Here is a 25,317-nt window from a genome sequence, read left to right as displayed (position 1 = left end):
CTATAATCAAAAGCTCATTTGCAATCACCTGCAAGCAGTATCTGTTGCCAAATAGAGAAGGCAATATTATGTTTCATTTGACACAATAAATTTTCTGAAGTACAGAATTTGAAACGTTTGCAGAACAAAGAACTTCTTGTAACCATGACTGATTATAATTACGAGTAGTCCGGCACTGCTGAGGTACCTTGGAATGCTCATTGTTTAATCTGGAAACAATCTACTAAAACATGGTGTATTACCTGAGAATATGCACAAAATAAAGAGTCTCATTGTCTTAATCACTAGAATGTCATGCTTGGAAATAAGCAGAAGTATTGTGATCAAACAATTTTGTGCTAAAACAGTTTGAAGCAAAATAAATAAATAAGCAAATGAAGTAAAAATGCAAAAATAACAAAACAACTCCCCCCTAAAACAAACAAAAAACCCAAAAAGCCAAACAAAAACCCAACTGCCCCAAAACAGCAAATAAAACAAAACCAAAACAAAGAAATCCCACAACCCTCCCCTCAAAAAACTGCACACCAAACCAAACAAACAAAACCAAAACAAAAAAACAAAACCCCAACCAACCAAAGGAAAAAAAACCCAAACAAAAAAAAAACCTCACCCAAGAGTAAATCCAGTAAACCAAACCAAAACAATGAAACAAGTAACTTTCTCTCAGAAAATACATGGACTGGCTATGTTTTGTGAATATTTAACTATGAAAGATGACTTAAACAGCTACAAGACTGCCATCGCGTGCTTTTATTGGACTTTTCTTTTTTTCAAAAAAGCTTCAAATACCATCTAAGATGCAGAAAATATAGCGTCACTTTGTCAAAATACTAACAAACATTCAAGAATTCAAGATTGGCTTAATTTTCCAAGGTTATGTAATATGACTGTAACTAGCTACAGCAGTCTTCATTATCATCACCCATACTCTCTCAAAAACACAAACAAATCTCATGTGTATTTCTCCCAAAACTTTACATCCAGAAACTTTTACACCAAACTCTCAAAATCAGATTTTTTTTCTGTGCTGAAAAATGTAGATAAATATAGCAGTTCCATTTAATGCCACTATCAGAAGCTGAAGATCTGCAGAACAATTTAGTAACTTCATGTCCTGGGTTGCAGTATATTCTATCACCATCCTCATGTACTGTTGAAACCAGGTGAGGCAGTGCTCCCTGCCTCCCCCCCCCCCCCCCGGGCTACCTTCTGTTAATGGGCCCATCAATGCCCTGCCCCATGACTCATAGATAACTTCCCCCTGTATTGTCCCCTGTTAATGGGCCCACCACTGCCTTGCTGCATGACTCAGAGATAACTTCCTCCTGGACTGTTTTCTGTTAATGGCTCATCAAGGCCTTATCTCATGACTCACCATCCCATTGTGAGATGCTCCTCCCCGAGGGAGGAGCCAAGCATTCCATACTGGATATAAGCTGAGAATTCGAACACCACAGCAGCCCTTACCTACGGGACTTCCAGAGGACAGGAGCTACTGCTGGACTTTCAGCTGAAGACCAGACCCCCTTTCTTCCAGAAGATCACGCTTCAACAAGACCACCTCATCTGGACGACTACCATCACCCTAACAGAGTTCCAGGCTGTATTCTGACTCTGTCAGTGTTTTTGATATTATTGCATTTATTCTTTTTATCATTTTCCTATTAAATTATAATTCTGACTTGCGATCTCTCACTGGTTTGATTTCAAACTAGTACATATTTTGGCGCCCAACGTGGGGCATTAACCTGAGAGAAAGTCAGAATTGCAATTTCATATTAACAGAAACCTATCCACCATGGTGGTTGGCTTGTCTATATGGGTACTGTATCTTGCTCTCTATATTTTCCCTCACATGGGGAACTACTTGCCTGTTGTATTGCTCCTGTTGAGACCAGGGAATGGTATGAGAATTGCTTTATTGGTTTATTATGCTTATGGCATGATAACCTGTGAGGCAATGAATACCATTCGGAATATATACTCAATTTTGTTTGCTTGTCCTAGTCTGGGCTGCTACATCTGGGACCTTCTCAACAATCGCACCCTGCCCTTGGTGGGAAGAGTGGAGAGTGGTTTCTTCCAGCCTTTCAGGTCAGGCACAGCAGTTTTTAAAAATATTGAGTTCTCTCTGGATGCCAAGGACAGCCTAGTCTTGCTGTTTTGTTTTCTCTGCATGGCCTGCACCATGTACACCATGCTTAGAAACAAAGCACTGTTTGGTGTGGTACAGCGTCTTCTTGAGGAGGAAGAGAAAAGAACCAAGAGCAGAGCAACAGCATCCATGACCACACAGACTGCCACAGAGGAGAAAGGAACCAAGAGCAAAGCCACAGTGTCCGTGTCTACGCAGACTGCCACAGAGGAGAAAGAAACCAAGAGCAAAGCAACAGCATCCGTGTCCACTCAGACTGCCACAGAGGAGAAAGGAACCAAGAGCAAAACAACAGCGTCCATGTCTACGCAGACTACCACAGAGGAGAAAGGAACCAAAAGGGCCATGAGCACCTCCACACAAACAGTCACCGAACCAGAGCAGCCTAAACCGGTAGAAGTTGCCCCCATTCAGAAAAAGAAATCAAAAAGCAAATCAGTCCGCATAGTGACTGATGAGGGTGAGGCAGGACCTTCACACGCAGCGGAGGAGACAGAACCAGAGATTATCACTCGCTCTCTATCCCTAGGTGAGCTGCGTGACCTGCGGAGGGAATTCACCCGCCAGACGAACGAGTCCATCCTAACCTGGCTGCTCCGCATCTGGGACGCTGCAGCAAACGACACCATCCTAGATGGAAGTGAGGCCAGGCAACTGGGATCGCTGTCCCGGGATGTGGTCATTGACCAGGGGATTGGGAGAACCCAAGAAACTCTCAGCCTCTGGAGGCGACTGCTGACAAGTGTAAGGGACAGATACCTCTGCAAAGAAGACCTCCAGGTGCACCAGGGAAAATGGAGCACAATGGAACAGGGTATCCGATGCCTGAGGGAGTTGGCTGTGCTGGAGATCATTTTTGCAGAAGATGAGAGATTTCCTAAGAGCCCAGATGGTGTCCAGTGCACGTCACAGATGTGGCTGAGATTTGCACGGCTTGGACCAGAGATGTACTCCCGTTACCTGGCAACACTGCAATGGAGGGAAGGTGAGGACAGGGTGGGTGTCCTGGCCAATAAACTAAGAATCTACGAGGACACTGTCACTGCCCCGTTTCGCACCCATGTCTCATCTGTGGAAACAAGACTGGCTGAGCAAGTCCGGAGCTTGATTGAAGAGGGCCATCAGAAACTAAAAAAGGAACTTAAGGAAGAAATTTACCACGTCTCCCCAGAACCAACAAGAGTCTCTGCTATTAGGAGTAGGCATTCCCCAGCCAGGGAGAAAGGATACACTCCACGAGGTAACCTCTGGTTTTTTCTCCAGGAGCATAGAGAAGACATGAGGAAGTGGGATGGAAAACCCACCTCCTCCTTAGCAGCCCGGGTACGTGAACTAAAAAGAGAGACAACTACCACAAGGAGCTCATCTAGAGCCAGCGCCGCTCCGGTCTCTCGTGGCCAGAACATCAGAAGGTATAGAAATGATGATATGAGTGATCCTCTTGAAGGGACATCAAGAGCATATTCACCGGAGGAGAGCAACGTGCACCATGACCAAGATTAGAGGGTCCCTGCCTCTAGCCAGGTAGAGGAGAGGGACAACCGGATCTATTGGACAGTGTGGATCCGATGGCCTGGCACATCTGACCCACAAAGATATACGGCTTTGGTTGATACCGGCGCTCAATGCACTCTAATGCCATCAAGGTATGTGGGAGCAGAACCCATTTCTATTTCTGGGGTGACAGGGGGATCCCAGGAGCTCACGGTACTGGAAGCTGAAGTGAGTTTAACTGGGAATGAGTGGCAGAAACACCCCATCGTGACTGGTCCAGAGGCCCCATGCATCCTCGGCATAGATTACCTCAAGAACGGGTACTTCAAAGACCCAAAAGGTTATCGCTGGGCTTTTGGGATAGCTGCTCTAGAGACAGAAGGCATCAGACAACTGAGTACCTTGCCTGGTCTCTCAGACAACCCTTCTGCTGTGGGACTACTGAGAGTTGAAGAACAACAGGTACCAATTGCCAGAGCAACAGTGCACCGTCGGCAATACCGCACCGACAGAGACTCTGTGGTCCCCATCCATACGATGATTCGTGAGCTGGAGAGCCAAGGGGTGGTCAGCAAGGCTCGTTCACCCTTTAACAGCCCCATATGGCCAGTGCGTAAGTCCAGTGGAGAATGGAGACTGACGGTGGATTACCGTGGACTGAATGAAGTCACGCCACCACTGAGTGCAGCCGTACCAGACATGCTGGAGCTTCAGTATGAGCTGGAATCCAAGGCAGCAAAGTGGTACGCGACCATTGATATTGCAAATGCGTTTTTCTCCATTCCTCTGGCAGCAGAGTGCAGGCCTCAGTTTGCCTTCACCTGGAGGGGTGTGCAGTATACCTGGAACCGATTGCCCCAGGGGTGGAAGCACAGTCCTACTATCTGCCATGGACTGATCCAGACTGTGCTAGAAAAGGGTGAGGCTCCAGAACACCTGCAGTACATTGATGACATCATTGTGTGGGGGAACGCGGCAGCAGAAGTATTTGAGAAGGGACAGAAGATCATCCAGATTCTCCTGAAGGCTAGTTTTGCCATCAAGAGGAGCAAAGTCAAGAGACCTGCCCGGGAGATCCAGTTCCTGGGGGTAAAGTGGCAAGATGGACGGCGTCAGATTCCCACTGAAGTCATCAATAAGATCACTGCGATGTCTCCACCGACCAACAAGAAGGAAACACAAGCTTTCCTAGGTGCCATAGGCTTTTAGAGAATGCACATTCCTGAATATAGCCAGATTGTGAGCCCTCTCTACCTGGTTACCCGCAAGAAGAACAATTTCCATTGGGGCCCTGAACAGCAACAAGCTTTCGCCCAGATCAAGCAAGAAATCGCTCATGCGGTAGCCCTTGGTCCAGTCAGAACGGGGCCAGAAGTGAAAAACGTGCTCTACTCTGCAGCCGGGAACAATGGTCTGTCCTGGAGCCTTTGGCAGAAGGTGCCTGGTGAGACTCGGGGTCGACCACTGGGATTCTAGAGCCGAAGCTACAGAAGATCCGAGGCCAACTACACCCCAACAGAGAAGGAAATTCTAGCCGCCTATGAAAGAGTCCAAGCTGCCTCAGAAGTCATTGGTACTGAAGCGCAGCTGCTTCTGGCACCCCGACTGCCGGTGCTGGGGTGGATGTTCAAGGGAAAGATTCCTTCCACGCATCATGCCACCGATGCTACTTGGAGCAAATGGATTGCCCTCATTACACAGCGTGCCCGTATTGAAAACCTGAACCGCCCTGGGATTCTGGAAATTATAACAAACTGGCCTGAAGGTGAAACTTTTGGATTATCTTCTGAAGAAGAGGAGCAAGTGACACGTGCTGAGGAAGCCCCACCATATAATGAGCTACCGGAGAGTGAAAGACGATATGCCCTCTTCACCGATGGTTCCTGCCGAATTGTAAGCACTAACCGGAAATAGAAAGCTGCTGTATGAAGCCCCACACGACGAGTTGCACAAGCTACCGAGGGAGAGAGTGGATCGAGTCAAGTCGCAGAACTTAAAGCTGTCCAGCTGGCTTTAGATATTGCTGAAAGAGAGAAGTGGCCGAGGCTCTATCTCTACACTGACTCCTGGATGGTAGCTAATGCTCTGTGGAGATAGCTGGATCGCTGGAGAAAAGCCAACTGGCAGCGCAGAAAGAAACCCATCTGGGCCGCTGAGATTTGGCAGGACATCGCCGCTCGGGTGGAGAAGCTGATCGTGAAAGTTCGACACGTGGATGCTCATGTACCCAAAAGTCGAGCTAATGAAGAGCACCGTAACAATGAGCAGGTAGATCGAGCTGCCAAAGTGAAAATATCACAGGTGGATCTGGACTGGCAGCACAAGAGAGAATTATTTTTAGCTCGTTAGGCCCATGATGCCTCTGGTCATCAGGGACGAGATGCAACGTACCGATGGGCTCGTGAGCGAGGGGTGGACCTTACTATGGACAGCATCTCACAGGTTATCCACAACTGCGAGACCTGCGCTGCAATCAAACAGGCCAAGCGGGTGAAGCCTCTGTGGTACGGTGGAAGATGGTCCAAGTACAGGTATGGGGAAGCCTGGCAAATTGACTACATCACCCTTCCCCAAACCCGCCAAGGCAAGCGCTACGTGTTGACCATGGTGGAAGCAACCACTGGATGGCTGAAGACATACCCTGTGCCTCATGCTACTGCCCGGAACACCATCTTGAGCCTAGAAAAGCAAGTCCTTTAGAGACATAGCACCCCTGAGAAAATCGAGTCAGACAACGGGACGCATTTCAAGAACAGCCTCGTAAGTACTTGGGCCAGAGAACATGGAATTGAATGGATCTATCATATCCCTTATCATGCACCAGCTGCTGGGAAAGTTGAACGGTGCAATGGACTACTCAAGACTACCCTAAAAGCACTTGGTAGAGGAACCTTCAAAAATTGGGAAGTGAACTTAGCAAAGGCCACCTGGATGGTTAACACCAGAGGATCCATCAATCGAGCTGGTCCTGCCCAGTCTGAACCCTTGCACACGGTGGATGGAGATAAAGTCCCTGTGGTACACATGAGAGGTATGTTAAGAAAGACTGTTTGGATTAATCCCACCTCAGGCAAGAGCAAACCTATCCGTGGGATTTTCTTCGCTCAAGGACCTGGTTGCACTTGGTGGGTAATGCGGAAAGATGGAGAAACCCGATGTGTGCCACAAGGAGACCTCATTTTAAGTGAGAACTGTGTGTAAGGTTCCATTGTATATATATATATATGTGTGTGTGTGTGTGTGTGGAGTTTAAGGAAGGTACTGATTTGGAATTATGTAGATGGTAATAGAATAAGGGGTGGATTATGTCCTGGGTTGCAGTATATTCTATCACCATCCTCATGTACTGTTGAAACCAGGTGAGGCAGTGCTCCCTGCCTCCCCCCCCCCCCCCCCCCGGGCTACCTTCTGTTAATGGGCCCATCAATGCCCTGCCCCATGACTCATAGATAACTTCCCCCTGTATTGTCCCCTGTTAATGGGCCCACCACTGCCTTGCTGCATGACTCAGAGATAACTTCCTCCTGGACTGTTTTCTGTTAATGGCTCATCAAGGCCTTATCTCATGACTCACCATCCCATTGTGAGATGCTCCTCCCCGAGGGAGGAGCCAAGCATTCCATACTGGATATAAGCTGAGAATTCGAACACCACAGCAGCCCTTACCTACGGGACTTCCAGAGGACAGGAGCTACTGCTGGACTTTCAGCTGAAGACCAGACCCCCTTTCTTCCAGAAGATCACGCTTCAACAAGACCACCTCATCTGGACGACTACCATCACCCTAACAGAGTTCCAGGCTGTATTCTGACTCTGTCAGTGTTTTTGATATTATTGCATTTATTCTTTTTATCATTTTCCTATTAAATTATAATTCTGACTTGCGATCTCTCACTGGTTTGATTTCAAACTAGTACACTTCACTAGGAAATCACATCAATAAGTTTGTCCCAATAGTCCTTTGCAGAGTTGAATTTGTGAAGGTAGGCATGCTCTGCTCTTCCTTGTAACCTTGTAACACTACGTGCAAGAAGGTCTTCCTGTTGCTAGATCAATTTCCTTGCAGTAAGAAATTTGCTGTACTGATGTATTCCAAAAAGCAAGAATCAGGGGCTCTGCACAGCATGCACATTCCAGAATAATCATTACTATATAATTAGTAATTTATTTCTTCTTCATGTAAATGCCAGTCTGCGATATCAAATGATCAAATGATATCTAGATCACATCAAATCTGAATGGCAAATAATTCCCCCTTGGGGTGAGATTTTCTACTGAAGCAGTCCCCAAGGACTCTGATTGAGCAGGTGACTGTTCATCCGTGAATTATGTCCTGGCTGGTGACACAGTTGTGACATCTTACTCTTAACAATAATAAAACCACCAGCTCCATACTAGAAGAATATGGTATGTGCTAGGTGGAGAAGTTACCTGCTTATCTGGTGCCAAGGCAGAGCTGTGACAGGTTTCAAAGCAGCGCCAGTATTCCAGAGATACGGACCTAATCAAACAGACCTAGCCAAGTACAGCACTTCCTTTACTAAGTAATGACTGAGATCAAAGACATCTGTCCTTTTTCAGATTGTTGTCATGACATCTGTTTTGACCTCTTATAATACACAGATTAAGTTTACTAAGAGGCCTGATTCTCTCTAGACAGGCACGGCTGGGTGGGAACTGCTGGTCAAGTAAAGAGAAAGAAGCAAAGGCACAGGCAGACTGGCAAGATGACCTTCTGCTTGCTGGCACTGCTCTTCCTATTGCACCCAGGATACCATGGGCCCTCTTGGCCACAAGGACTACCAGCTCAAAGATCAGTTTGTCATCTTACTCAGGCTTGGTAGCACTCAATTTAATATCATGGCTTTTTGTTATTTTACCTTTTTAGAGTTAAAAATTGACAGTAAGCTAAACAAATCCTTATTTCATAGAATGCAGTGTCCCAGTGTTAGCATTTAATAGAGGTGTTAATTCCAAACAAACAACTGTTACTTAGATGTACACAGAGAGAAAAAATGGAAACATTACCCTACTCTTTCAACATACTCCCCACCCTTCTTGATTGTTGAAAGTACGAATGAAAGAGTTTACTCCTAGCTTTTTTCAAAAGAAAGATCTGTTCTTCATCACTGCCTTGATTTTCTTCAATTTACTTGTCAGGATTTTTCTAGGAGCTACAGCTTTCGGCTAGCTCTGTTTCAGTCTTAACCAGGTTCTCTTAAAAACTGGCAATCCATTTTTGGCTGAGAGAAAATGGATTATGTCTCCCTACAGCTTTTCTTCTGCTGTACTGATTCAATCAACCCTGAGGAAAAAGCTCTACACTGAACCTTTGGGCTCTGAGCATATCCAGGGCCTAAGCAGAAAGGCTTCAGAGAATGCAGAAAATACTGTGGAGCTGCAGGGGGATATCAGGGAACATCTATGTGTATCTCCTCAGGGTCCAAACATTAGTAGGATAGATTCTGAACCTGCTGGCTGACAATTTTCGGTAATGACTACTCAGAAATCTGATTTCTATAAGCTTTTTTTGCAAGTTCATACGTAATCATACAACATATTTTATGCCAGTGAGCTTTCTAATTTCATGGAAAGCTTTTTGTGAGGTACTTTCATTTAAATCTATTCTGGTATTTTACTTAGATGAGGTTTGATTTTGATATGAAAAAGAATGAATATTGCATCTTCTTCAGAGCACTTGTTTATAGACTATCCTATCTCCTCAGTGCTTTGGTTTGGGAGGCAAGTAGTATGGGCTAGTATTTTTCTTCTTTTTAAACACAAGAGGCTACTGCATGTTTAACATTTTTTCTTCTACTTACCAGTGTCATGACAGAAGCAGTCATCCAGCATCAATGAAGTACTTGAGCAGTATTAATAATAAGGTGAAAGGATAGCAGAATACAAAGCATTTAAACACAAATGAAGAGAAAAAACCTAAAGAGATAATGCTATAAATCTAATCCAAAATATGTAATTATTTGAATTCTTAGTAAAAATACTGTAAGGTGAATGTGCATAGATTAGTAAGACACTAGAGCTCATAAGTGAATAAGAGGTTAAACCACAACAGGAGGGTAGTTACACAAGCAATATGAACCAAAAAGAAGTCAATGTTCATGCACAACAGCACTCACCAGTCTATATTCATGCTTAATCACCAGTTGTGAGGGTAAAATGAACAGCATTCACCCACAATTACACAAGAAGAATGATTTTTTTTTTTTTGCTTAAAATTTAATTATAATTAACATTTATACTGGACAATTATACTGGAACTTACATGATATTGGTCCCCCTTACCTCTCCCATGCGTCCTTAAATCTTCTTTACAAGTCACCACACCAAATCACATAAATACCACTCTAAAAATCATCATACAAAAACATTCTGTTGATAGTATACTAGCTCTTTATTTTTCCATCTATTGAAAAATCATCAAAATTCCTCCCTCAATAAACCACACTCTGGTTAATAAAGGACAAACTTGCATTGAGTAGGAAGGTAACTCTCAACTGACATAATTTAGAAGCTTTAGAGATGAACAGAACAGAAACCCATTAAAAGCCTAATAAACCAGGTCTGAAAAAGTGAAGACAGATACTGTAAGGCAATATAGTAAACAAAGCAAAATGCAAACAAAATGGTCCATTTGGGAAGCATGCAGTGAAAGGCAAAGACTAGACATCTGCTACACTTTGCACAGAAAGATGTGTCAGGTTTCCTAACTGTTTATCTTGGAGCCAATAAAATTGTTTGCCAAGGCTCTGAGAAACAAACAAGGCTTAACACATTTCTTAAGAGGATACCTGTCTGATAGTTCCAAATGTTTGCAAGGCCATGCACAGGAGGAGTGGTATTATTCTGAATTCTGCCTTTACAGTGTACAAGAAAATACTAAAGGAAACTGAGACAACTTCAGGCAGTCTAAGAAATCTAAGCCATAAAAGTAATGTATAAAGTATGATTTTTAAAATTAAAAGGACTGTTAAAACAAAAAGATTTTGTCTATTACACTAATTGGCACCTATCTTACTTAGAAGCAGTTAAAAAATCTTCCACAATGGAAATCTTGATATGACACTGAAGGCCAACTGTAAGCGGTTAAAATAGATTTCTCTTTTTTTTTTTCCTATTTCCAAATAACATGCTTTTAAAAATCCACTTTAATAAAAAAGAATAAAAAAACCAACAAGATGTGATCATTGATACTAAGAAAGCTTAGTATGAAACTAAGTATGTCCTAGCCCTGAATTTTAGCCCAAGAGTACTGGTGTTGGTTTTTTTTTTCCATGTGTGCACTTATAGGTCACACTACTTGTGAAAAGCTTGGAGGCGCATTCTGCTTGGATCTTTTGGATGTCTCAGGGCCATTCCACATCGCAGCAGCAGCTCAATATAAGGTGGCCAAAATGACTCACTGATTGTTATGTAAGGTTCATGTGGTGTGGTCATTAATTTGTTTATCAGCATCTGGAAGACCAAAAGGATAAGATTTAGGAAATTAACAAAACAGCTAGATTTTTATCTCCTTTAACCAAATTTATATAAATTACTGTGATGTAGGCAATATAAGAAATAAAGGACTACAGAAGTAATATAAGACCTCATCAAAGCAGAAGTAAACAAAGGACTTCCAACTAACTTCATAATATATTTTGTGATATAAAAATTAGAACTAGAATCCTCTTTTTTTCTTGAATAAATGTAGATTTATTATATTTATTATAAATGGTGTATCTAAATACAGAATTAGTTAATAGGAGTTAAAAACTACATCAGTTTTGTAACTCTTTTTTAGTTCACAGATATCATCATCATGCCCTCATGATATTGCTCATGGGGAGTACTGCACACATTACAGATTAAATAATCTTAGTCATCCCATGGTGCTCTTTCTATTTGACCTAGATATTTAATCTTTCTACTCAGATCTTTTAAATGTTATACTGTCCCAATTTCAGTAAGTACAAAATAATGCTTGCCCCTTAATGCTAAAGACAAATTCAAAATCCTTACTACCATATTTTATATTTTTTTCCACCCACTGCTACTAATAAAAGACTCAAACAACAACAAGAATTTTTCCATTTAATATCTTCTGTACTTCCAATTCTAAGAATTTACTCCAAATGCATTATTCTAGACAAATTTTACTTAGTTTGTTCTGACATCTGATATTCTGAAATAGCCTTTATGGCTGCAACTTTATCTGTATCTCAGAAAACATTTTTCAAATTTAACAGGGACTTGAAGCTAGAACAATAGGACTCAAGAAAGAAAAACCTTCCAGAATACAAAGATAAGGTAGGATGTTGGAATTCAAAATTAGTCTGAATTTTTCAAATAGTGTGTTCTTCCTAACAGAAGTCAGATATTACTTGAGTATGTTCACATTTTCAGGAGATTAACAATATCAGAAAAATATGAAGGGCAATTTTAAAGCATTAGAAGAACTTTAAATTTCTTGTTCTGTAAGGGCTGTGGCTACTCTAAATTCTCATCTGTTTTCAAGATCTGCCTAATTTGGTATTAACAGGTGTGCTGAGAAGCTTACGTTGGAAGCTTGTAAAAATATTTGGTGATGTAAGTCCAAAGCCTGGGATTTAAACTATAGTACAATGTCATAGTGATTAGATAACAGCATCTTAATACCAGAAAGTTTTTTTACATCACATTTTTCCTCAAGAAAAAAAATTTCCCTAGAGACATTTTACATATAGAAGTCTAGAACTATCTGAGGAGGGGAAACAGAAAATTTCACTTCAAATGCTACATTTAAGACAAGAAGGAAAATTATGCTTTGTAATTCACATTCATTAATTTCACTGTAATTAAAAATTCACACTAAGCAATGCTTGTATACTTATAAAATCAATCAGAAATGCATGAATCAAATTAATTGATTTCCTTGTATGAGTAAATAATCCAGTTAATGCATAAGACTATTGTTCCTTTTGAAGCTACATAGTAATTAGTCCTTCTGTTAATGTATATTTCAGAAACATTTTTCTTGAAACAGTATAAAATAGAGCAGGAAGTGAGCCAATTTTTTTTGTTAGACGTAGTGTTTGTCTCTCCTAACAAGAGCCACTAAGCCACATAAAACTTCTTTGAACTAAACACTGTAAAATCAAGAAATAATAGACAGCCGTTCTCCAGCCTAAATGAACATTATTACCATATCTCTTTTAAAAATTTGGCTTCATTTGATAGGAATTAAAACAGAAAACTGACCTAGATTCATAGAATGGTTTGGGTTGGAACGTACTTTAAAGATCATCTCATTCCAAGCCCCTTGCCATAGGCAGGGACACCTTCCACTAGACCAGATTGCTCGAAGCCCCATCCAACCTGGCCTTGAACATCTCCAGGGATGGGGCATCCACAGCTTCTCTGGGCAACCACTGTTCCAGTGCATCACCACCCTCACAGTAAAGAATTTCTTCTTTACAGCTAATCTAAATATCTATTCTTTTAATTTAAAACTCTTTCCCCCTGCAAAAAAATTGCTCTCCATCTTTTTATAAACCACTTTTAGTACCAGAAGGCTGCAATGAAGGCTCCCTGCAGCCTTCTTGTAGACACAACATTCTTAATGATTCTAGATTAACTGTCTTAACTAAATTCCACATACTGTTATTTTTATTAAATACTTTATGATTACCATCATTATCATTACATCTGAATATTTAAAAATTCCTCAATCTTTACATAGTAAAAGCATCTTACCTCTAAAATGTCTTGCAATGTTATCAGTTTTACAACTTTCTCTGAAGATGGGTTCTGGAAAGATAACCATCCCCCAGCCAAATTAACAAAACCCCAAACTAGTCAGGAAAAATGTTAATTGACAAAGTAAAATAATTACGCAATTATTTGATGGCATAGTACACAACGGATGAAAACTTTTACATAGATTTAGTCCCAACAGAAATACAAGGTAACATTTAAATCTATCAGTTCAAAATCCTACACTTCAAATGTAATACTTTTTGAATTATCAAGAGGGATTAATCTAAAGTGATCATAATTTTTTTACCTGTGTTTACATTTAAATAAAACCAAGTACATCACACTTGTAATGTAGTACAGAACCTCCTATGAACAAGATTTGTTAGAGGAAAAAATGTTTTCCATGAGCTTTAAATCAATGTCTATAATACAAATTTGACACAACTCAAAACTTCATTTCATAGTGCCTTAGTATTTTTTCATGATTTGACAGTGAATACTTACTTGCTTTGAATTCAACTAAAAAATTTATCTTATCAAGATTAAGAAATAGAATAATTAAACACTTTAGTGGAAAAAAAGGCAATGATAAAGTATCACTAGAAGACTACTTGTTTTCCTTTGCAGCAAGCAAATCAAGCCATTTGTCTACAGAGATTCCTTTGGCAGCAATGCCAGTGGATCTATTTGTACTGTTGCACAGTAAACTTGATTCTTTAATTTTCCAGTTTTACATTTTCCCCATGCACTTCAGCTTCAACAAAATAAAGGAGATAATATTCCACTGGCTTTCTCAGTATTGCTGTTGAATAAATCAATTTAAGTCTAAGATACTAACAGGTGTGCAGCACTTTATGCAAACTCCACTTCTGGAAAAGAGGAAGAACACAAGCAAGAAAGAAGAATATGTGAAAGGCAAATTCTGGATCCTTTTTTCCAGTCACAGTTTGTAATAGTCTGTAGAGACTCAGAAGTTTCAGTTCCCAAGGAGAGCCAGCTCCATGGAAACTCTGCAAATCCTGGAGCTATGGCCCAACATCTATCTATGTGCCTTTATCTTGATACTCAGCTGAGAAAGTAGAATCTGCATTACCTATCTGCAAAAAGTTCCTTAGAGCAAACATGAAGGTACTTCACAAGCTCTGCTGATATAGTTCCCTGGTCAAAATTACTACTAATACAATAAGTACCACTAATCACTTAAGTCATTAAGCAAGATGCTCAGCATTTCATTATTTAGCCTGAAAGGCATCTTCTTCACCCTTCCAATCAGACAAATTTGCATAAAAAATATTCCTCCGCCTCTGATTTTTCATATTATTATCCTGGAAAAGGAAGTTGATTTTTTCCTGGATTTAAAATGTAAGATAATTGTTACTACAGTCACTATCTATACTAAAGATGTTAAGCCATGGCAATGGAAGCCAACCTGAGCTGTTGTGATCCAGTCTTCATTCCCACTTCCAATCCCACATGCATGTTACCAGGTGAAAGGAGGGTGGTGGAACCAGACCACCGAGGCTTGGAGCAGTTTAAACTATATGGAAGCCACGTCCTGCAGACATCAACCCTGCACATTTGCCCTCGCACAGAACCACTGTGAACACAAGAGCTTTCACGAAGTGAAGCAAAATTACTGATGTGCATGTTTAAGAGCTTGGTGCTGGCTAGACTGTTGAGCTGATAGTAGAATTGAATAATGTGTTCTCCTCAATCAACGTAGCAGCAAATTTCAATGCCAGTGATTACAATTTGTATTTCTGACGCTCAGTAAATGTAGGCAAAAATGGCTGGCTGTCCTGCCTTCACAGTCAATTACTTGGATGCAGATTAGTAGGTATCTGTAGTTATGCCAAATGATCCAAGTGAGTCAAAAGATACAGAAAATCTATGAATTCACAAAGACTGAAAAGATAGAAAAACATTTGTCAGAAAACAGACTGTGTTTAAGAGTTCAGGAAATGCAAAAATAAAATTTAAGCTAAGGAAAGATAAAACCTTGTGTTGAAATTAATCAAAGTGGCTTTTTGTTTAAGAAAATGATTGGTGACAGCCATCATAATAGACCATTTGTACTCCACAAATTTAGTAGCCTTCTACAACAGAATTACAGTATTTGTGGAAGAGGAAGAACAAATTATGTCATCTACCTGGACTTGTCCAAAGCATTTGACACTGTCCCACATGAGATTGTTTCTAAAATGGAGAGACTGAGAGCAAAATCTGTCATATCTACTAACAGCAGGAAAGGAAGGCACTGGTATGTAGAAAAACTAAGATTCAAGAAAATAAGATACTTGAATAATACTTTGAACATTGAGTCTTGACATTTCCACTTGATATTTTTATGTGCAAAATATGTGCTTCTGTGCAAAACAAAAGATTTTTTTTTTTTTTTACTTAAAAGATCAGGATTCATTAGCTGCAAATTACAGACAGAAAAAGACAGGGGTGTAATTTGTTGCTTTGATGATGGGTGTGAACAAGTAGTTTTATTTATAAAAATGTTTCTTAGCAGGTTGCAAAACAGATTAATCCAAATGAAAACAGACATAGATAATGGGTATTACTAGGATAAGCTAGGGAATTGAAAAATACTATCTTACAGGAGAACATAAAGACATTGCTAGTTCAATTAGCAAAAAAAAAAAAAGAGAGGACGTGAGATTGCTACCATAAATGTATCAGGAGGAATGAACACAAGAAAGAATCAGCTATTCTAAGGAAAATTCTGGTGTAAGAACCTGTATTAGACATGGATAAATTTAGACTGGAAGCTATGAGACAGCTTCTAACCACAGTACTGAGGTACTAAAAGGAAAAAACATAGGAGAAACAGTAGTAAAAAAAAAATTATTTGTTTTAAAATGGAGCTCAGTAACAGCACTATAATATAAATTATATTATCTGGTTACCTGAAATAACAGGGAACTGGATTAAAGAAATAATTTCTACTTCTGTAATGTTAAGTGTGCCTGAAAGAAAAATCAAAACCTGCCTTTTTTCATGGCTTTTTTTGTATCTATGAAATAGTAATGGTAATCATTTTATTTTTACTGCACACTTTATTAAGCAAAATGCTCCCTGGCTGCCTATTTTCCCTGAAGTTCTAAGATAATTTTTGACCCAGTTTGCCTGAACAAAATCTGATGGTTAGCATTCCAAACTACTCTGTAATTATCAACGCTTTTCCTTATTGTTCCAAAAACATTGTTAGTCAACTAAAATTTGCTTTGCCAAGGAAAATAGGAATCTACTTGCCCAGTCAAGTTAAAAAAAAAAAAAAAAAAAGTCAATTTGGACTGAAACCCACATTATTTCCGAATTTGGCACAGCTTGCAGTTCAGTGAGAAATACAATATATTGCTATGCATCTCATTGGGTAAAGGATATATGCATTAGGAAAATAAAATATCTAGCTGGAAACAGCCTTAAATAACGTAAAACAACCTGGAAAATATAAATTAAACCTAGATGATCAGCTGTAAAAAAATATGCTTATTTCAAAATATAACTGCATGTTCAATGGTAGTGACTTAAAACAGATATTGCCTCTAATTAAATATAAATTGAACATTTCAAATTTAGTAGATAAAGTCTTACCTTGTTTTCAATATTTTCATCTTTCTCTGGAAGGGGAAAGTGTTCACTCAGGAATTCACCCAAAGCACTCAAGAGTTTTTTCTTATAGGTCTTTAATTTCCGTATTTTACTTTTCAGTTCGTTCAACTCTCTCACTTTCAAACTAACAGTAAAAACATAGCAATAGAACAAGGAATCAAATCAAGTAACTAAAAAGTTCTTCATAAGTAAAAGAAACCTCATTATCTATTGTTAGAAATTCAACATCTTTAATCACAGGATACAGTAGCATTATCTTCATGTTTCAAATATGGATTATTAAGCAATTATTTGATCTATTAACAAAACATGGAATACATTTTAAGAGTTTGCTTGCTTATTTGCTCCTCTTCATATTTAAATTCTTCAATTTATAACTCAAGAATGTAGAAATACCTTTTTGTTGAAGGTTGTTCAACTTGGATATTTGCCTCTTCTTCCATTTTATTAAGAGTATCTAGCATCTGTTTCTGTTCCTCATACCACTGCTGTTCTCTTTGAAACATGAAAAGTAGGAAATGGTACAACAGATAAATAGTTTCCCTGGGCAGTCAAAAGAAAAAAGCTTACAGCATTCCAAAGTCCAAATTATTGTATTACCTTTTTAGATCTTCTTCCAGATGTTTATTCTTTGACCGAACTGCTGACAGGATCCTTTCAAGATCATTTTTTACCTTCTGCAACTATGAAAGAATAAAAAGAAATTAAACTACTGTTTGTAGGTAGCCCAGGCTGTAATATTTGTTCTATATAAGACTACATCTGTAAATCTGATAAAGAAGGACAAAAGCATCTGCAATTTCTTTATAAATATCAAAATCCTGTTTAAAATGCAGGAGGTATTAAAAATGTCACCACAACCAATTGCTCATTAGTGTCTTCTTGAAGCTCACAGAGTATAACAAAATACTTCATTTTACCTGAAGCAGATTGTGGAGCACACATAAACTGCTCAGCTGACAAACAACTGAGAAGAAAATGTCTACAGCACCAGGACTCAATTGTCTAAATTCTTGCAGCTGCTGGCAAGAATGAATCCATGCTACTTGCACCACATAAAATGTACAGAAAATGAAGATGCATCAGAGACAGACTAACCACATCCATAAATTAAATGATCCTCAATGCAACGGACATATCTGGGACAGGAAAGATGGAGAAATAAAACTACTGCAGTCAGAAGCTATCAGCATTGCTGAATCTAGGCAATTCTCAATGGGTCTTTCATTATAGAATCACAGAACGGGTAAGGTTGTGTTGAGGAATACATTGAGTGCAGGTAACTCAGGGTGCAGCTGCAGCGAGAGCTGCAGGTTGAGCTATGAGTTGAGCTCTGGCAAGAGCCCCAAGCAAGAGGCCATGAAGTGCCAACCCCTTGCAAAGCAAGGGGGCCAGGGACGTGTGGCCCTGCCAGGTGAGGGGACATTAAGACATGGGAAGAGCTGATGATGCCTGGACTTTCCTTTGTTTATACTGTGAGAGTATAAAAGCCTTTTGGTTTTGAGGGTATAAAATTCCTTTGTTCTGGGTTCCTCCTCAGAGGCACTCACCTCAAGCTGTTTTTCTATTATTATGTCATGATTAAATTCTTTTAAGGATTGTGATGTGTGAGCCTAAGGGAAGAAGGAAACCTAGGGTTGAGCTGGTAAGGAAACTAGTGTGTGAGTATGGGATGTGTAGCTGCAAATGGGCTAAGTGAATGACACTGTGGCTCCTGGATTGTTGGATAGGGAAGTTTCCTTAACCATTGTGAGGGACCAGAGTGGTCCAACCTCCCTATTCAGGCAGGGGTTATCCAAGAGTACATGGCACAGGTTGCATCCAGACAGTTTTTGAGAAACTCCAGTAAGGGAGACTCCACAACCTCTCTGGGCAATCTGTTCCAGTGCACAGTACAGAATCTCTTCCTTGTGTTCTTGTGCATCTCACTGTGCCTTGTCCTATTGCTTGGCATCACCAAGAGCCTGGCTCCATTCTCTTCAGATACTTGTATAAATTGATGAGGTCCCTTGTTAGAACACTATGGTCTTCTACAAAATAAAGTTTTCTATATAAGCCTATGATTTGGATGTATTTTTTCTGCTTCCATACAAAATAAAAACACTTGAGAATTTAGCTCAAAGAAATACAAATTCTGAAAATATGCTACAGAAGCAAATATGCTCCATATATACTTCATCCGAAAAAACCTGGTATCCTCAAATATCAGACCAACATGCTATAGCCATACAGGCAAATCAAAGTGTGTAACCTAACAGCTTTTTGATAGTGACTTTTAACAGCAGTGAGGTTTGCTGTCGTGAGGCATACTAGAAGGCATTAGAAACAAGAATATCCTCACATCATGTAGCATTCCTATGTCGCATCAAAACAGTGTAATGTTACCTACAAGACACTCTTGATTTGCTCTTTCTTCCAATGAAAGGAAGAAAGACTTTCCAATGGAGGCAACTCAACAAACCATTTGCAAATTATTGCCACAGAACTCAATGTCTAAGATAAATGACTCTTCCGTGTAACACATAATATTACATAATTTTCTATCAAGTATGAAATGCAATGTATTACAAGGTTTTGCTTAAAAACACATACAAATATCTCAAAAGGCAGGCATCAGAGGATAGGGCCTTTTCAGTGGTGCCAAGTGACAGGACAAGGGGCAACAGGCACAAACTCAAACACAGGAAATTCCATCTGAAAATTAGGAAAAACTGCTTTACTGGAGGGTGACTCAGCACTGGAACAGGCTGCCCAGAGAGGCTGTGGAGTGTCCTTCTTTGAAGATATTCAAAAGCCACCTCAAAACAATCCTGTGAGGCACTTAGGGGCAGGGTTTAGTGGTGGATTTGGATGGTTGGACTTGATCATCCTAGTGGACTTTTCGAACCTAAACTATTCTGTGATTCTATCTCCAGAGGTCCCTTCTAACTCCAGACATTCCGCGACAAATTCCACTTAGCAATTAAAATTCAGCCACAGATCATCCTGAAAACGCAATTTGGAGTGGATTTTCTCACCCAAGCACTTATGCAATGTTAAATGAAACTAATATTCAAAAGTACAGTGAGTAGGCTTCAGCCCTAGAAATGGGCCTTGTTGCATGTTAAAGATGATGGCTAAATCTTTGCAAGGCAGTCACCAGTCTCCCTGGCACAAGGTATCTGTCTCCAGTCTCCCAGCACAATGGACTCTGATCCCAAGTGAGGCCTCGGAGCATTAATGTAGCAGGGATGTTGATTATCACATCATTTTTATTGCATGCAGATAAGTTTGTTGAGCTACTGTGATTAGATGGTGTGTCCAGAGGCAAAATACTGTTTATTGTGTGTTACTCACTGACTTGTGCAATAAGTCAGTTTAAAACCTCACTCATTAGGAAATTTTACTAGTTATACTACAGTGGAAAAAAAAAAAGCATTGAAACAACATAAATGGCTGAAGGAAAATACACAGCATTTTAACAGAAGTCTGCCCTAGAACCAGTCACAGGAAAACACAGCAATTTAATAGATTGCTTTTCTTTTTTACCCAACAAAATTTTATTATCTCTTACAAACAAAAAGACTTACCTCTTCTTTTCCTAATTCTAACAGTGCATCTGGATTGGTAGAAATTACTGAAAGATAAAATGAATTGGTTATTTTTTGCACTGGGTGATAAAGATTTATCGATACTGAAAAGCACCCTGGCTAGGGAAAAATTTGTCTACCTTCTGAAAAACAGCTTGTCTCTCAGTAACAGTTTAACCACATGCTGTGGTGTCCTGCTGAGCTAACCTACTATCACTATTCAGCAAGTTAAATTAGACTGAAAAAAGTGCAGTGTTAATGCTTGTGTGTCATTTTTTATAGCTGAACTAGCTCCAAGTACACTGGTGTAGGTGCATAATGAATGAACACCACATTTCTATACGCTTCAAGACAACTGAGCCTGATCTTTTCAGCAGAAGGCATTCAATCAACATTACCAATGTTGATTGAATTTGGCAATCAAATTCTTCCAGTCCTCCAATTCCTTGTTAAACAGCCACCCAAATGCTTGATCAAGACTATAGAACCTAGTTTAATAACTTCAGAAGCATGTGACCATCCTTACTGTTCAAAAGAACAGCTATATTTAGGGAGACGAATGGCCTAGAAAGGCCAATATTCTAACTCAAAACACTGTGCAACAATACCTAAGTGAAAGCAAAGTACAATCCAAGAAGATGAAAATGTTTCCCCAGAATGCTTCTACAAAATGCAGTGATTTATGACTCATGCATTTTCAGAATAAAAACTGAATTCTTGTCTTTTACAGCATTCAACAGACTCCAGTCAATTCTCAGATCCATGTCAACTTGCAGCTTCTGCATAAACATAGGACTTTTTGGAACTATTTCAGTACATTAACAGGAGAAATGAAAACTATTCTAGCAGATTAAATCTTTGTAAAACATATTTTTTTTGTGCAAGTCTGGGCTTGAAATCTTAAAAATATTTATTTACTTTATCTTACAAATAATTATTTAAATAAAAACTGCCTTTAGCAAAAAGGAAACCCTTAATCCTCTCAGGACAGCATTAAACATCTTCTAAATACACATAGTTGATTTACTAAATTCAGAAAAGTTCTTCCTTTGGTAATGTTATAGTACTTACCTAAAAAAATTTAAGAAGCTTTAGATTAGTAGTTTTAAAAGCACTGTTTGTTCTGAGATGAAAATTAGAAAAACTGCTGAGTTAAAAATTAAATGCTTCAATAAAATTCCATTTACTTGGAGAATTATTGTTTCTAAATCTTAACACAAAATTTGAGTACTGTGCTCCCAATTAAGCTTAAGAGCTGTGGGAAATCATGGTCTGTGCTTTATTAGAGTAAGATTTCTTTATTTACACGAATGTCCTACCAACACATGATAAAATTAATTGGTGCACTTTTATTTGCATTCACTGGCATATTTGAAAAAAACCCATACAATTCTTCCCCCTGACACTTCCTGCTGACATGATCTTTATAAGCCCTCCCTTGCCAATTATTATCAACTTTTTGCAATGGCCTCATAACACTCCTTTATTTCTAGATACCTAATCCTGAGTTCGTGCTTGCCATTCAGTGTTCATATTGTGTGATTATCAGAATAAGAGGCCCTGTCTTCCTGGGAAAGAAATCACTAACGATAATTTAGTGAAAAAACAATGCAGATCTAAAACACTGGGAAAACACACTCATGCCAGCTGCTGCTGTAAATTCACTGGTTGCTCAATCCACTATCAATAAAATCTTTTTCAGTTGTAAAATCTCAACACTTGCAAAAATCAAATGTCAGACAGAATTGTCTAGTGATACAAAGTACAATTACTAAGAAAAATACTACCAGATGTTAGGAATATAAAAGCAACTACTATGCACATGTTTATACAGAAACTCATATTAAAATAAAACAAAAAGGTATTTGGCAGAATACTGCTATTTTGCAAAGTAAAACAGAAATTATGCGGAGACCACAACTGTTTGAAATGGTTTAAAATATGGTTGCTTTCACTTCCTGATTTTGCAAAGGTACAAGTTAAATTTTATTTCTATAAGCCAAATGCTTTCTAAAAAGTTTTAATTCAGCTCATTTAGCAGATCTAGAACTACATAAATAATATCAGGAATTGAGAAAGAAAAGGAGACTGAAGTAAAAGCTCTGCAAAAATAAAATTTGCACTGTGAACTCAAGCCTGTTTGCCAATATTGTGCTCAAAAAAATGTAGAACTGCCAAGTTGTAACCTCTGAAAATAAGTTTTAAGATTGAAATGCTGACAGGTCCTCATTTACAGGAAATGAACTGGCCATTCAAAAGCAAAAAACAAAGTAACAAAACAGCCTGACATTCATGCTCTATTAGTAAATTGTATTAAATCAATATTTCTGCTATTTGTGTTTAGATAAAATCAGAAAATGTTTTCAATTAAGTAATTCCTCCTTTAAAACAAATAGTAGGTAGAAAGAAGCCAAGACAGAGAAGTAAGCAAAGTGGACTCCTCATTTTCATACAAGCACCATAACTCTTCAAATTCTTAGCAGCAACTTTTTCTTCCACTGGAAAGAGAGCCAAGAAAGGCAGAGATTTTGCTGTAAAGTATTAATTATAAATAATTTATTTCTCTATTACAAAAATAAGATTTCTACTAAGAAATATTATCATCTGGGAAGAACTAAAAATGGTTGAACAAAGCAAGTCAGCAAGCCAAAAAAATAGGCCAAGGATATTTTTAAGCCAATAGCTTGAAGTGTAATATACATATTTTAGTACGGAAATCTAACAGCCTCAGGTATTTTACCCAGATAAAAACTAAGTTCTTTCATTAATCTGCTTTAAGCCAGAGGCTCATTCATGAACAGCAGCCAGGAACCAGTATGTTCCAAATTCATTCAATGACATGCCTTTGGTCTACATACCTCAGAAGCACTGGAGGCTGACAGTTCTTGGAGTGAGGCTTACAACACTGAACTATGAATTTATTCTAATAGAGCAACAGTATCTATTTATAAGAAAGAAAAAATATTTTTTCCCAGCTTCTCTTATTTAATGAGATACAGCAAATAGATAGACTTCAAAAAAAGTTGGAGAACTGCCTCTAATGCTGATCTGAAAAGGCATTTCCATTTGGCTAAATGACAAATCATTGGAAATCACCAAGTGCTGTCTAAAATACATTCCTATAATTTTGCAAATACTACAGAACCAAGCCGCTACTGGCATAAAAATATTCAAATGAGTCAATATATCAATTTAAATATTAACTAGAAGTTTTACTGGATTGACAGGTGCTAACAAGTTCTTGATAGGAGATATAACCAGGAGTATTACCAGAATATTAATGATAGTAGTGTGAACTGTTTTAGGAGTTTCTGTATGAGACATCTGAAAAAAAAAAAGATTACTCACACTTGGATCCTGAATGCTTTTATATCCAGTGTCTGGCCATATCAGCCACATCTCTTGCAAGAGAGTGAAATCTGTCAGTAGTAGTACTTATGTACAATGAGAATTTTAAAGACCTCAAGAATTTATACCTTTTGACTGATAATGCCTAACAAATATAGGAACTACCACAAGTCTCAGTGGTTTGTGCTTCTCAGGATCAGTAAGTGTTCTGGATGACTATGTTGTTTAAAAATTCTAGAGTCTATTACCACTTCATCTTGACTTGAAATCTCCAATCCCTGTTAATTCAAAATATGTATTTTACTACAGTGTAAAGGGCTTAGCACGGAAAGTTTATTTTGAAGTTTCAACTAGCACATCATAATACAATACACCTTCGTAAAATATTAATAAAAAATAATCAGAAGATGTACGGTTAATGTATCAGCTTCTTAAAAGACAAAATAAAGACAATATTATTTGCCAAAGTATTTCTGTTCTAAAAAGGAAATAAAAATAAAAGATGGAGAAAAAATAATCACACAGAACAGAATGTGAAGGAGGATAACCAGATAATGAACTTCTCTTATTTGCTTAGCAGATCCGCTAACAGTTGTTTTTCCATTTAACTGACTGATGAATGGTGGTACGAATCACGCATTTGTTTGTCCAGAATCACAGGATTAAGTTATAGTGGAATTAATTTTTAATTTCAAGTCAACTTAGAACTGAAGTGCAAAAAATAATGAAGAAATGAGACATACATGCTACTTTTTAAAGTAGCATTATATTTATTTTGATTTTTAAGTAGTTATGGAATGAAAATACAATCAGCAGACATTCAATATACTCACAGCCTAGATAAAAGAAACTTTGCCGACGTTTATATAAGCATTCTTTACAAGGAAACAGTTACTTACTTTCAGGATTTCTCACTTGCCATTGACGAGAATCTACAGTTAAAGCTTTCCATCGCAGCATTAACAAGGAAAGCTGTATAACAAGAAAAGAAGCATTTCTTTAAATGTATTGAGTTGCACTGGCATAAAATGAGGTAGAATGGAAGAGAAATTCAGTTTATTAAGTTGATACAGCAGAAGACAAGAGAGCATCTATTACAGTAGAACACTAGTTCCTTCAAAATTTCTTTACAGTTCCTTACAGTCACTCACAGGGATCAAGAAATATTTCTATTATTTGTTCAAAAGGGGGAAATGAGAAAGTCAGAGTTGGCAGTGTTGTGAAGGTCCTTCAGAGGAAGGCAAAGAAATGCAAAGAAATGTCCTTCATAGGCAAAGAAATGCTTTCTAATGTCATCTCTGAACCATTCCCATACTTAATATCACTGGGTATCAGGAAGAAGATACCAGCATCTCCCTCTCAAATTCCCTGAGGAAGCTGTAGAGAGGAATC

At 38.8% G+C, this 25,317-nt stretch overlaps 2 protein-coding genes across 4 annotated transcripts in view; one reads left to right on the top strand and one right to left on the bottom strand.

The window, feature by feature from the left end:
- Window positions 1–1,461: 1,461 nt before the first annotated feature.
- Window positions 1,462–7,530, top strand: LOC147648500 (uncharacterized). Its single transcript, XM_086868545.1, has 2 exons — window positions 1,462–3,143; window positions 3,422–7,530. Exons 1-2 carry the CDS (start codon window positions 1,802–1,804, stop codon window positions 3,427–3,429), a joined length of 1,350 nt encoding a protein of 449 aa, XP_086724671.1. The 5' UTR covers window positions 1,462–1,801; the 3' UTR covers window positions 3,430–7,530.
- A 2,515-nt stretch (window positions 7,531–10,045) lies between these two features.
- Window positions 10,046–25,317, bottom strand: part of CENPK (centromere protein K) — a 22,594-nt gene continuing 7,322 nt past the window's right edge. For all 3 annotated transcript variants that reach the window (XM_023944617.2, XM_023944616.2, XM_023944618.2), the window contains exons 4-10: window positions 24,825–24,897; window positions 20,578–20,624; window positions 17,609–17,691; window positions 17,405–17,503; window positions 16,991–17,132; window positions 13,385–13,438; window positions 10,046–11,125 (exon numbers count right to left, since the gene is read on the bottom strand). In XM_023944617.2, coding sequence (XP_023800385.1) covers window positions 10,967–11,125; window positions 13,385–13,438; window positions 16,991–17,132; window positions 17,405–17,503; window positions 17,609–17,691; window positions 20,578–20,624; window positions 24,825–24,897 — 657 coding nt within the window. In that variant the 3' untranslated portion in view covers window positions 10,046–10,966. The remainder of the gene's footprint in view (window positions 11,126–13,384; window positions 13,439–16,990; window positions 17,133–17,404; window positions 17,504–17,608; window positions 17,692–20,577; window positions 20,625–24,824; window positions 24,898–25,317) is intronic.

This window comes from Cyanistes caeruleus, chromosome Z (genome assembly GCF_971803275.1).
Source record: "Cyanistes caeruleus chromosome Z, bCyaCae1.hap1.1, whole genome shotgun sequence".
Taxonomy (NCBI): Eukaryota; Metazoa; Chordata; class Aves; order Passeriformes; family Paridae; genus Cyanistes; species Cyanistes caeruleus.
This window is presented reverse-complemented; position numbering and strand designations above follow the sequence as displayed.

Coding starts and splice junctions, on each gene's coding strand:
- LOC147648500 (XM_086868545.1), top strand. CDS start 1,802: ATGGTGGTTGGCTTGTCTATATGGGTACTGTATCTTGCTCTCTATATT.